This window comes from Xyrauchen texanus, chromosome 21 (genome assembly GCF_025860055.1).
Source record: "Xyrauchen texanus isolate HMW12.3.18 chromosome 21, RBS_HiC_50CHRs, whole genome shotgun sequence".
Lineage (NCBI taxonomy): Eukaryota > Metazoa > Chordata > Actinopteri > Cypriniformes > Catostomidae > Xyrauchen > Xyrauchen texanus.
In genome coordinates this window covers 32,096,446-32,109,501 of record NC_068296.1, presented here as the reverse complement: position 1 = coordinate 32,109,501, position 13,056 = coordinate 32,096,446, and the positions used below count along the sequence as shown (strand labels likewise).

Genomic DNA, 13,056 nt, shown 5'->3' with positions numbered 1-13,056 from the left:
TCCTCTCTGTTTAGAGCACTTGCTATTCATTGGCCAAATATATATATATATATATATACTTATGCCCTTCCTTTAAGTACAGACTCCCCATCATTTACACAACTGCCTGCATTCAGGCCATTATAATTTACCATATATTCACAAGCACAATTAAGATGATTATTGAGAGTATTTAAGCCTCTTCACCCTGTGACTGTCATTATGATCTCTTGGTGTGTTTAAGAGTTGTGTGCATCCAGAGAGAAAGCGAGTAATATTCACTTCTGACAACTATTAGAGTTACAGTTCTCAGGGCTTTTCAGACAGTGTTACAAGTGAGCTAATGTCTAGTTCTCTAGCCAGTGGACAATATCAGCAGCCCTGAGGTTTACATTCTATATACTGTTATTAGTATTGAGTTAAGTAAGTTATTTGTACTGTTTGCTATCATTTTTGCTACAAATGTTTGTACTGTCATTTAAATGTCGATGTTATTATGAGGAGCCAGTAGTTTAATACTGACATTTGTGTTGTGTTGTTTATACTATGCAGATATTATTGAGATGGTATAGAATAGTAAACAGGTATTTGTTAAATGACATTCCTTTATTTCTTTGTTTAAGACCACACCATCATATACACATACAGCTTTGGAAAAAATTAAGAGACCACAGCAAAATTATCAGTGGATTTTCTATTTATAGGTATGTGTTTGAGTAAAATGAACATTTTTTATTTTATACTATAAAGAACATTTGTCCCAAATTCCAAATAAAAATATTGTAATTTAGAGCATTTATTTGCAGAAAATTACAAAATAACAAAAAAGATGCAGTGTTTTCAGACCTTGAATAATGCAAATAAAACAAGTTCATATTTATTTTTAAACAACACAATACTAATGTTTTAATTTGGAAGTGTTCAGAAATCAATATTTTTGTGGAATAACCCTGATTTTCACAGCTTACTTGCATCTTGTCATGCTCTCTACCAGTCTTTCACATTGCTGTTGGGTGACTTAATGAAACATACGTCCGCCAGGAAGCAGAGGAGCCGCTTTTATCTGCCAGGGACGGAGGAGCAGCTGTCGTCCACCAGGGGGTGGAGAAGTGGCTGTCGTCCGCCAGGGAGCGGCTGTCATCCGCCAAGGGACAGAGGAATAGCTGTTGTCCGCCAGGGAGTGGAGGAGAGGCTGTCTTCTGCCAGGGAGCGGAGGAGTGGCTATCATCCGACAGGGGGCGGAGGAGAGGCTGTCTTCCACCAGGGGACAGAGGAGTGGCTGATGTCCGCCAGGGGGTGGAGGAGTGGCTGTCGTTCGCCAGGGAGCGTAGGAGTGGCTATCATCCGACAGGGGGCGGAGGAGTGGCTGTCGTCCACCAGGGGGCGGAGGAGTGGCTGTCGTCCACCAGGGGACAGAGGAGTGGCTGTTGTCCGCCAGGGGGTGGAGGAGTGGCTATCTTCCGCTAGGGGACGGAGGAGTCACTGAGGACCAGTCGACAGCCTGTCCGGGGCCGGCGGCAAAATTGACTGATTTATACGTGTTAAGGGTCTTTCACATGACTCGCATCAGTGCTGCAGAATTCATTAAAGTCTATGAAGTGACGCCACATTACACCATAGTATTTTTCACACACACATTTTTGCTTCACCAGAAATGTCTTTGAGAGGACTAAGCAACAATAAATATTTAAAAACTGTCCAAATTTGTGAAGAGACATTGAATGTCTCATAATTTCTTTTAATTAAATATTACCTATCGTTTACAAATCCCACTTATTGAACTCATTTAAATTCACCAATGCTTAGACCTAAACATAAATGAGTCCTTTTATTACTTTCTGCTATCAAAGCAACTGAAAGCTTTTTTCTCTCTTCCAAATACATGTTTTCAGTCCGCAATACCTAATTGACCTTCTACCACGCTATATTCCATCATGTTCACTACGATCGCAAAATTCTGGCTTGTTAATAGTTCCTAGAATATCAATATCCACAAAAGGAGGTAGATCCTTTTCATATTTGGCTCCTAAACTATGGAATAGTCTCCCTAACACTGTTCGGGATGCAGACACACTCTCTCAGTTTAAGTCTAGACTAAAGACTCATCAATTTAGCCAGGCATACACCTAATTTATCCTCCAACCCACAATTAGGCTGCTTTAGTTTAGTCTGCTGGAACCAGAAACCAGAAACATTGATCATGATTTATAACTATGCAATAAATTGAATTGCATCTATTCTTATATTATTCTATTTGTTTCCCTGTCTCAACCTCGGGACTCCTATCCTGAGGTCACCAGAACCGTCTGGATCCAGCTCCATTCCTGCTTCGTGTTGGACTCCACTGCTACGTGTCGCTGAATGATGATGACTAAATGCAGCCGGTGCCAGCCAAACATCACTTCAGTCTATTACGATGGACTTCAGTGGATGAACTGATGCCAACTCCAACCATAAGACATGGGATACTTCATATGCCATTGTCTGTACCTTGGATTTAGGATGGACCTCACTGAAATTACAGGCCAGGTTGAACTGCGATGCACCTCACTGATCTCTGCCTGCATCACCTCGGTCTATTGATGGACTACACTCTTATAATGGAATACACAGACTATCAATTAATTGCCAACAAAACCTTTCATCAGCCACTTAACAAGGACAATTGCATCTATGTGAACTTCTGCAGTAAATCCAGGATGAACTTCAAAGACATTGGTCATTAATCTTACAGTTCATACAAAATCTTTGTTTAAACACTGACCCTTAACGCTTATTTAGTTTAATAATTTTAAATCATGACTTGCACTATACATAAGTAATAATGTAATTATATTCATGATGTTAGCCAAAGGGGAACTGGCCCCCACAGTGAGCCTGGTTTCTCCCATTAACCAACATCTTATGGAGTTTTGTGTTCCTTGCCACAGTCAACCTTCGGCTTGCTCGCTGGGGTTATTAATACAATTTAATTACATATTTTTTACACGATTAACAATCGTATTTTATCTAATTACACAATGATGACTCATCAACATTATAGACATTACAGTTTTATCTTCTGTTAATACCTGATCTTCAGTAAAGCTCCTTTGAAACAATGTGTGTTGTGAAAGGCGCTATACAAATAAAATGGAATTGAACTGAATTCTACTCTACTACTAATACTACTACCGCTACTATTACTACTACTACTACTACTATTACAACTACTACTACTAGTAGCCTACTACTCCACTACTAATACCACTACTTCTACTACTACTACTACTATTATTACTACTACTACTACTACAACTACTACTACCATCACTACTACCACTACTACTACTACTACTACTACTACTACTGCCACTACTACCACTACTTCCACTACTACTACTACTACTACTACTACTACTACTACTACCACCACTACTTCCACTACTACTACTACTACCACCACTACTTCCACTACTACTTCTACCACTACTACTACTACCACTACTACTACTACCACCACTACTTCCACTACTACTACTACTTCTACTACTACTACCAATACTACTACTACTCCACTACTACTACTACTACTACTACTTATACTACTGCTACTAATAATACGAATAATAATAATCATAATAATTATAATAATAATATAGTAACGCATTACAACGCATTACAAATTATACAAAATATTTGTTTAAACACTGATCCTTAACACTTACTTAGTTTAATAATTTTAAACCATGACTTGCACTATGCATAAGTAATAATGTAATTATATTCACGATGTTAGCCAAAGGTGAACTGGCCCCCAAAGTGAGTCTGGTTTCTCCCATTAACCAACATCTTATGGAGTTTTGTGTTCCTTGCCACAGTCAACCTTCGGCTACTACTACTACTACTACTACTACTACAACTAATTATACTACCACTAATACCACCACTACTACTAAAACTACTACTACCACCACTACTACCACTGCTACTACTACTACTACTACTACCACTACTACTACTACTACTACCACTACTACTACCACTACTACTACTACTACTACTACTACAAAATCTTTGTTTAAACACTGACCCTTAACTACTGCCACTACTACTACCACCACTACTACCACTACTACTACTACTGCCACTACTACTACTACTACTACTACCACTACTTCCACTACTACTACTACTACTACTAAAAGTTATGTATTTATTAGGGCTGTTGATTTAACGCGTTAATTCAGTGCGATCAATTTTACAAAAATTAACGCAATTAATCGCATGCCCACGGACCATAATAAGGAACATTCCTGAGAAATGCAAGCTTGCAGTACCACCTGTTTACTCCAGAGGGCAGTAAGTGAAAATTTAGCCGTATGAGCAACACACAGTTTATACAGTGAAGAAAACACTTCAGTAGGCAGAACACACAAACATGCGTTACGTTCTTGCGTTCAAAACATTCGTGCAAATGCGATCTAAGGGATCTCAAGATGTGTTTACAGATTGAGTATTAAACTATATTTAACTTGACACAGTGACCTAAACATTTTACGTAGGTGTAAATTGACAGGACCTTAAACAAGCCCTCATAATAAATCTCCAACTGACTGACAAATTCACTGTGAAATGGATTGCTGTGAACAGTATGCCAATGATTGACAATTTTTAAATATTTAAAGATAACTATTTATAATAATTATATATTGAGTTATTGTTATATGAGGGGCTTTCTCAGCAAATATTTGTATATGCGATTAAATGTGATAAATCGCGATTAATTAATCGGGACACCATGTAATTAATTCGATTAAAAATGGTAATCGATTGACAGCCCTAGTATTTATTAGTTAATTCTTTGGAACGCTGAAGGACTTTTATTTTGAAATGAACCAACAGGCGGCCTTGTTAGGTGTTTCCGTCGAGATGTGTTGATGTGGCTGGATTCCAGAGTTTGTTGCTAAAGTTGAACTGTAAACAAACTTCATGGACAACTCCGTGAAAGAAAAAGAGGCCGTGGCTCTCATGGCAGAGGCCGAGAAGAAAGTGAAATCCTCGCAGTCTTTCTTCGGCTCTTTGTTTGGGTTTGTTTTATATCTTTTTTTCAGGCTGCTTACAGGCCTACCGGGATAGACACACAGTTAGCATGCTAACCAGTTAGCCGTAGACATTTATATAAGTGTATAAGTCTATTCACTCGTTTTCTGCCATGTGAGATTGATAGGACGTGAATTATGAAGATACCAAGAATGTTAAATGACTGGAAGTTTAATTTCACCTCGTTTTTAGGTGAGTTCGTGATGTAGTTCGAGTAAATGCTAATTTTATTGTAAATCTCAGTATAGCTTATGTGTCAGTATAAATCTTACAGATTTAACAGCCCCCACAGTATTGTTTTATATCTAGTCTTGTAATCTATCGTAGTGCTCATTCTCAAAACAGAATAGATCATATTGTCAGACAAGAAGACAGTGTGTCATAATAACAGGAGACTCTGCTTGTAGTCAGCTGACATCCACTCGAGTCATAAGTGTCGTGTTTACACTCACGTGCTTCAAAGTGTTGTGAAATGAGTTCATTAGTCTGAAAGTCTAATATTTGACCAGGGGATCTTCAAAGATGGAGGATGCCTGTGACATGTATGGAAGAGCAGCAAACATGTTCAAGATGGCCAAAAACTGGAGTGGTAAACACATCAATTCACCATGCATTTAATATAAACCGCATATTAACATATCTAGAGGTTACTTCTGTGTATCTGTCCTCGTTCTTTAAAATTCTTTGAATTCTAAATAAAAAAAAGTATTTTTATTAAAGCTTACAGTACATATGTGCCTGTTTAATATTATGATTTGTTGCTTGTAGCTGCAGGGAATGCGTTCTCCCAGGCAGCCCTTCTACACCTGCAGATGCAGAGTAAACATGATGCAGCCACAAACTTCATTGATGCCGGCAATGCCTTTAAAAAATCAGATCCTCAAGGTATTTATCCTTAAAACTTTACATCTCAGTTTTTGTGGGCTAAAAAAAGCCCTCTTTTACTTGGAGTAAATAAGTATCTTGGTTTCTATATGGAGTTTTCAAAGAATTCAGTGGAAAACTGTAAAGGGTAATTTACCTTTGTCATTTGTCTCTCATTCTTTCTGCAGAGGCCATTAACTGCCTGAACAGAGCCATTGAGATCTATACAGACATGGTAAGAGTCTCTCTGACAGCTGTGAAGCCTACAGGGAGTCTTTACAGGGGTTGATGTTTTAGATACATTTTTGGTGCAGAATATTAATGTCTTCATCCTTTAAGCAAGCTACATATTGAAAACCCCAAAAATTGTGAATTGGGGAAATTCAAAGCTATCATTCATAAGACACATTGCAAGTAACTCAATACACCAGCAGGGGGCACTGCAACACAAAGCATATTTTTCAACTGCTGGTTGAATTGAGTTATCATTCAAATACCATAATTTTACCATCTTAATGGTTTAGCTCGCCCAAAAATGACAATTCTGTATTCAGTTTCCAAACCGTATGATGTTCTTTCTTCTGCAGAACACAAGGAGAAATTTTGAAAAATGATTATGCTTGATGATTATTTTCCATACAATGAGAGTGAATGGTGACGAGGCCTTCAGTCCCTATTTTTCTGCCTGACATCACCATTTGTGTTCTACAAAAAAAAATTCATACCGGTTTGAGAGACGTTGAGAAATGATGACAGAGTTTTCATTTATTAGGACCCAAAAATGAAAATTCTGTCATCATCTAGCAGAAAGTCTAGGCATCTTTTTCCCTCTGTTAACCAAAAGTGAATAATAACTAGGCCTGTGTCAAGCCTCAAAAAGAACATGAAGTAGTAATGTAGAAGTCCTCTTAAGCCATACAGTTGTGTTTTTCGTCATTATTCTTTTATCGGTCAGTTTAAATGTTTTTAATGAACTATCCCTGATTTTATTAAATCTTTCTATTAAAGGAATAGTTCACACAACTATGAAAGCGCTCTCATCATTTGCTCTCCCTCATGCCACCCCAGATGTGTATGAATTGGATGACCTTTCTTCTGCAGAACAAAATTAGTTTTTTGAAGAATATCTCGTCCCTGTAGGTCCATACAATGCAAGTGAATGGTGGCTAGAATTTTGAAGCTCCAAAAAGCACATAAAGGAAAATAAAAAAAGAATCCATATGACTGCAGTGGTTAAATCCATTTCTTCAGAAGTGATATGATAGATGTGGGTGAGAAACAGATCAATATTTAAGTTCTTTTTTACTCTGAATTCTCCTCCCTGCCCAGTAGGTGGCGATATACACAAATAATGCGAGTACCCAAAAACAAAAGAAGAAGAATTTGAAAGTGAAAGTGGAGATTTATATTAAACAGCTGTGTATGTCTTGTGTTGTAGGGTCGATTCACAATCGCAGCAAAACACCACGTCACCATTGCCGAGATATACGAGAGCGAACTGGTTGACATTGACAAGGTCAGCCATTTGTTTTGTCACATTGATTAATTTTCTACTGAAAATCAGGATCTGTAATCCTTGAAATGTATCCGAGGGGATGTAATTATTGTACTTTTAAATTTTTTGTAGGCCATAGCTCACTATGAACAGGCAGCAGACTATTATAAAGGCGAGGAGTCCACCAGGTAAGGGAAACTTTATGGTTAGTGTCACTCCTAATGTGTTTATTGTTCATAAACAATGCTCAATGGTATGAAATGTGTTACCTATAAATTCCAATTTACACTATTGTATAGTTTACAACTCATATCAAGATATGATGCATAGAAAGCCTTTTATCTGAAGACAAACCTTTGCCCACCATCTCATATTTCCAGTTGTGGGTGAAGGGTCCTGAAGGCATTATTAGTCACATGATTCCGTTTATTGCGTTTCTAAAGGTCCCTTTTGGATTCGTTTTCCCGTATCTGTATCAGTCATACTGTTGCTTTGTGAAAAGGTTGAAAAGGTTGATAATCTATTCCTTTTGTCTCTCCTGACAAAGTTCAGCAAACAAGTGTCTGCTCAAAGTCTCCACCTATGCAGCTCAACTGGAGCAGTACCCCAAAGCAATTGAGATCTATGAACAGGTAAACATAAAATATCAGTCTGCTTTCATTCAGTGTCAGTACACCTGATCCTATTCAAGAATATTCCATGTGATGTAAAAAAACCCCAACCCTATTGTTAATATTGTAAGGCTCTATTAATTTAACAGGCTGCAGAAATATTGAAAGTGAAATTAGATCAGAAATGTTTGCTCATTCATATTTAGCCTCTATTTACAAAAATATTTGTTTTTAAAAAAAAATTCTCCCTCTTTTGCGTCCCTTGTTTATTTAAAAAAGATCAGTAGGGAACTTACATTGGACGTGAATGGGGCCAGTCCATAAACATTCAAATATACAGTTTCAAAAGTATAGCCACAAAACAAAAATTATACATGGTAACGTGTTTTTTGTGTGATAAAAATCTGGGGTTACCAACATTATGGTGTTTACCAGATTACAGGGTTTACCGGCGTTAAATCACCTTGACAACAAAGTTGTAGTATTTACACAGAAAAGTTATAGTGAATTGATCAAACTAAAATCATGTTAACACACATTTAGGTATTGTCACTTCCACTGTAAGTGCCTCCCTGTAATATATATATGTTTTATTTAAATTATTATTTATTTATTTTTTAAGAAAATAGAGGGACAAGTCAAAATAAATTTTTGTACTAATCAACATTATGCCATAAATGCTGTCGATTGAGCTTCACTTGTATTGAACCCAGAATATGTTTTAACACTAAGGTCTGAGGGTGTTTTAAAGATTTCCTGTTTCAATGGCATACCCAAAATTAAAGGCTTATAATTTGACAATAAAAACCAAGGGTCAAGTGTTTGTTATTATTGTAAAGAAAACTTTTCAAATGTTTTAATGATACAAATTGTGATAAATTCTGAGAATCTCAGTCTAAGAAACTGCTGAATAAATCACAAAAATTGTCTTTTATTTTTTATTTCTTTATTTGACATTTTATACAGTATCTCTGGTTGTACATAAGGTAAAGTAGTGTTTTCTAAATGTTGCTCAGAAAACACTACTACTTCTGTTTTGTTCCCAATCATGTCAACTATAACTGAGTAAAATTTTGTGTTGATACATCAAAGCAATCAAAAGTTATAGCATGAAAACAATTATTTATCCTAGTGTCCAAAAACATCTCCAAATAAAACATAAGAACTAATAACACATGCAAACACAACAATGACTAAAGGTTTGCATGGCATGAATACAGGATTTTATTGTTTATTTTATTTTTTTTAGTAAATTTTTCTCATTGACCCATTTGAAATGAAATACAATTTTGAGAGACCATATATTGTACATTTTATTGTGTCTCTCACCTTAAAGAGTGTAATACATTTATAACACAAAAAAAGCAATGTTCTACTACACATGCATTTTTCTCAAATACTTTTTGATTATCATTACAGCATCTCATTATCTAACAAACAAATTAGATACAAACTATTTAGTTGTAAAGCTCTTTAGTCTTTTTTTGTTTGTGATTTTCTACCCTTTTCTCCCCAATTTGGAATGCCCAATGCGCTCTAAGTCCTCATGGTGGTGTAGTGACTCGCCTCAATCCGGGTGGCGGAAGACGAATCTCAGTTGTGTGTCTAACTGTACATTCACACCAGAAGCGGCGAGGGCGTCAAAATTCGCTCTGGCTGCCCTGCCTTCGACGCTCGTGGACACTCATTACCATAATGTTGACTGCACTTGAGTCATTTGAACTTCCATCTGACGCCCACGCCGGCCAAGACTCGCCGCGCCGCTTCTCGCCTCCGAGAGACGCTGGCTGTCATTGAAAATGAATGACTTCCGGTCGATTTCACGCTCTCGCCGCCTCTGGTGTGAACGTACGTTAAGACAGTCAATCCGCGCATCTTATCATGTGGCTTGTTGAACATGTAACCGCAGAGACAGCGCATGTGAAGGCTTCACGCTATTCTCCACGGCATCCACACACAACTCGCCGCACACCTCACGAGAGCGAATAACATTACAGCGACCGCTAGGAGGTTAACACAATGTAAATCTACCCTCCCTTTCAACCGGGCCAATTTGATTACTTAGGGAGCCTGACTGGAGTCACTCAGCATGCCCAGGATTCACAGCTCTTTAGTCTTATGCAAAATGTTATTTCTCTGTCCCAGTGTATCTTTCGGTTCCTTTATGCTGATAGCAAAATGCACATTACACTATTCAACGATTCTCTTTGTGTTTGTGGTGATGTTTTTTTTTAGGTTGCAACACATGCAATGGATAGCACTCTGCTGAAATACAGTGCAAAGGACTATTTCTTTAAGGCAGCTCTCTGCCACTTCTGTGTGGACATGCTTAATGCTAAGGTATACAACACTCCGCCCACAATGCATTCCTTCCAACAAACTATCAGATGTGTCTTTTGAAGTTCCCTTTCATATTCCTTATGTTTTGATGTCCCACCTGTAGCTTGCCCTCCAGAAGTATGAGGAAATGTTTCCAGCCTTTTCAGATTCACGCGAGTGCAAATTGGTTAAGGTACGATTGGCTCTTAGCAAGTTCCTTCGATGTAGCACAGCAACAAAAAAGGCAAATTACTATTAATAATAACTTAACAGTCAGCTGAAAAACGTATTGACACCTTTATAATACTCAAGTAATTGTATAAAGGTTTCTGTTTTTGTTTTTCAGTTTATTTAGAATTTTTATTATTTCTTTGTAAAGTTGTTATCTGGTGAAGCATTCCCAACAATAGGATATAGGAAGAATGATGTGCTTACATTTTTTTTCTTTTTTTTTTTTCAGAAACTTTTAGAGGCCTTTGAAGAACAGAATGTGGATGCATACACTGATGCTGTAAGAAGAGCCTCTATTTATCATTTATCATCTTGTGAACTCAACTGAATAGCCCACATGATGTCACTTTTTAAATAGAAACAAGTTGACCTACACTACAAAGGGAAAATACAATAACTACGCCAAAGCTTTTGGCTTTGAAGCCTTTTCCTTGTCCATGTAAATGTGGATAATCAAATTTTCTCTGAAAAAAAATATATATATATATATATATATATATATATATATATATATATATATATATATATATCTATGTCTGTGCATGTTATAGTTAGGAAAAACAAATTGTTATTTACATTTTTTTTTTTTTTTAACATTGATTTTTAAAAACTATAGGCCGGCAAAATTCCCACTATCTGTGGACCTCTAAAGTCAATAACGACAAACAGGGGGCCTGGGTAGCTCAGCAAGTAAAGACGCTGACTACCACACCTGGAGTTGTAAGTTAAAATCCAGGGTGTGCTGAGTGACTCCAGTCAGGCTTCCTAAGCAACCAACTGGCCCGGGTGCTTGGGTGGGTAGAGTCACGTTGGGTTAACTTCCTCATGGTCACTATAATGTGGTTCGCTCTCGGTGGGGCACGTGGTGAGTTGTGTGGATGCCACGGAGAATAGCGTGAAACCATCACACATGCTAGGTCTCTGTGGCAATCTGCTCAACAAGCCACGTGATAAAATGTGCAGATTGACGTGGAGGCAACTGAGATTCGTCCTCCGCCACCCAGATTGAGAGTCGCTACGCCACCACAAGGACCTAAAGTGCAAAAATAAACATGTTACTGCATTTTACCTTTTGTAGGACAATAAACAGATAAAGAAAAATAACCCGTCACAATGATTATCCTAACAATACAGGCTTTGTAGGAATTTAACACGCCATTTTTTTCATCAGTTTCACTCATGTTCACTATTCTCTCCATATTTCAGGTGAAGGAATATGACACCATCTCTCGACTGGATCAGTGGCTCACCACCATGTTGCTTCGTATCAAGAAAACCATACAAGAAGACGAAAGTGACCTTCGCTAAGACCTTCCTGTCCTCTGGCCCGTTCTTGTCCTTTACACTCACCCGTGCCTTTAACACCATGAACCCTCCATGACTTCAGTACGATGGTCGACTATCACCAACTTTCTCTCAGTGCCTTAAAGGGATTGGCCACCCAAAAATAGATATTCTGTCATCATTTACTCACCCTCATTTAGTTACATTCCAAGCAACTGTCTTTCATTCACAGAACACACAAGTAGATGGGGGGGGGGGGTGGGTGTTAACCTCAGTCACGATGAAAGTGAACAACAAAAGTGAGGGTAAATAATGACAGATGCGTCATTTTTGGTTAACTATCCCAGTCATTTCTGTGCTTCATCTCTCTTACGACATGGCATGCTGCTCCGTCATGGACATGGTCATACCGCCCGACCTCAAAGTACACTTAACACAGAAAGGCTGTTTTTTTTAAATGGGATTTGAGAGAGTATTGCATGGGAACTGAAACCAGCAACCAGTAATAAAACGGGGTGCTGTGCACACCAAGCTTCAGAAGAGGAGCCAATGCTTGTGCTCTAGCTGAAACAGAGTGCCTGTTTTGCGGTACACAAAAAGCCTTTGTTCATTCAATTATACTCTTTAGTAAAGGCTTATGTTTGTATTCTTTTCAGAAATACCACCTTGTATCTGTTTTCTGCATATATTATTAACCTTGGGGAATATTTCAGAAATGCTGTTCTTATTTGTGCTTTATATAAAATAGATTATATATATATATATATATATATATATATATATATATAAAAGTGAGTAAAACGATAATTGAATTTATACTCTTTGACCCATAAAATAAAAAACAACTTGCTTTGTTGCAACATTCAGGGATGCAAACTACTCCCCTTCCAGATTAAGGAACCTTTTGATAAACACATTTTTCCACATTTTTTGTGGAATTTTCTAAATGTTTCTTGTAAAAAAAGAAAGAAAAAAGCAGCTTTACATACAACAAACAAATTAACTGAAAAGATACATCTAGAACACCTCCTGAGCCACGCATCCCTTAACATTTCTCCTGATTGGTTTATGAAATGCTTTTAATTCATTCTTAATTATTCATCATGTCTTGCAATGAATGCATTGTCCTCTTTGTAATTAAACTGAAATACTCCAGGCCTGCTTGAGTGGTTCTTATTAAAGGCATATCCA

At 37.5% G+C, this 13,056-nt stretch overlaps 1 protein-coding gene across 1 annotated transcript; it reads left to right on the top strand.

Moving 5' to 3' along the window:
* Positions 1 to 4,826: 4,826 nt before the first annotated feature.
* Positions 4,827 to 13,021, top strand: napab (N-ethylmaleimide-sensitive factor attachment protein, alpha b). Its single transcript, XM_052152287.1, has 11 exons — positions 4,827 to 5,048; positions 5,571 to 5,650; positions 5,830 to 5,946; positions 6,114 to 6,160; positions 7,364 to 7,441; positions 7,553 to 7,608; positions 7,968 to 8,052; positions 10,267 to 10,371; positions 10,475 to 10,543; positions 10,811 to 10,861; positions 11,788 to 13,021. Exons 1-11 carry the CDS (start codon positions 4,951 to 4,953, stop codon positions 11,887 to 11,889), a joined length of 888 nt encoding a protein of 295 aa, XP_052008247.1. The 5' UTR covers positions 4,827 to 4,950; the 3' UTR covers positions 11,890 to 13,021.
* The last annotated feature ends 35 nt before the right edge of the window (positions 13,022 to 13,056 follow it).

Coding starts and splice junctions, on each gene's coding strand:
- napab (XM_052152287.1), top strand. CDS start 4,951: ATGGACAACTCCGTGAAAGAAAAAGAGGCCGTGGCTCTCATGGCAGAG. Junction 5,049..5,570: donor TTCTTCGGCTCTTTGTTTGG/GTTTGTTTTATA, acceptor ATATTTGACCAG/GGGATCTTCAAAGATGGAGG. Junction 10,862..11,787: donor TGGATGCATACACTGATGCT/GTAAGAAGAGCC, acceptor TCCATATTTCAG/GTGAAGGAATATGACACCAT.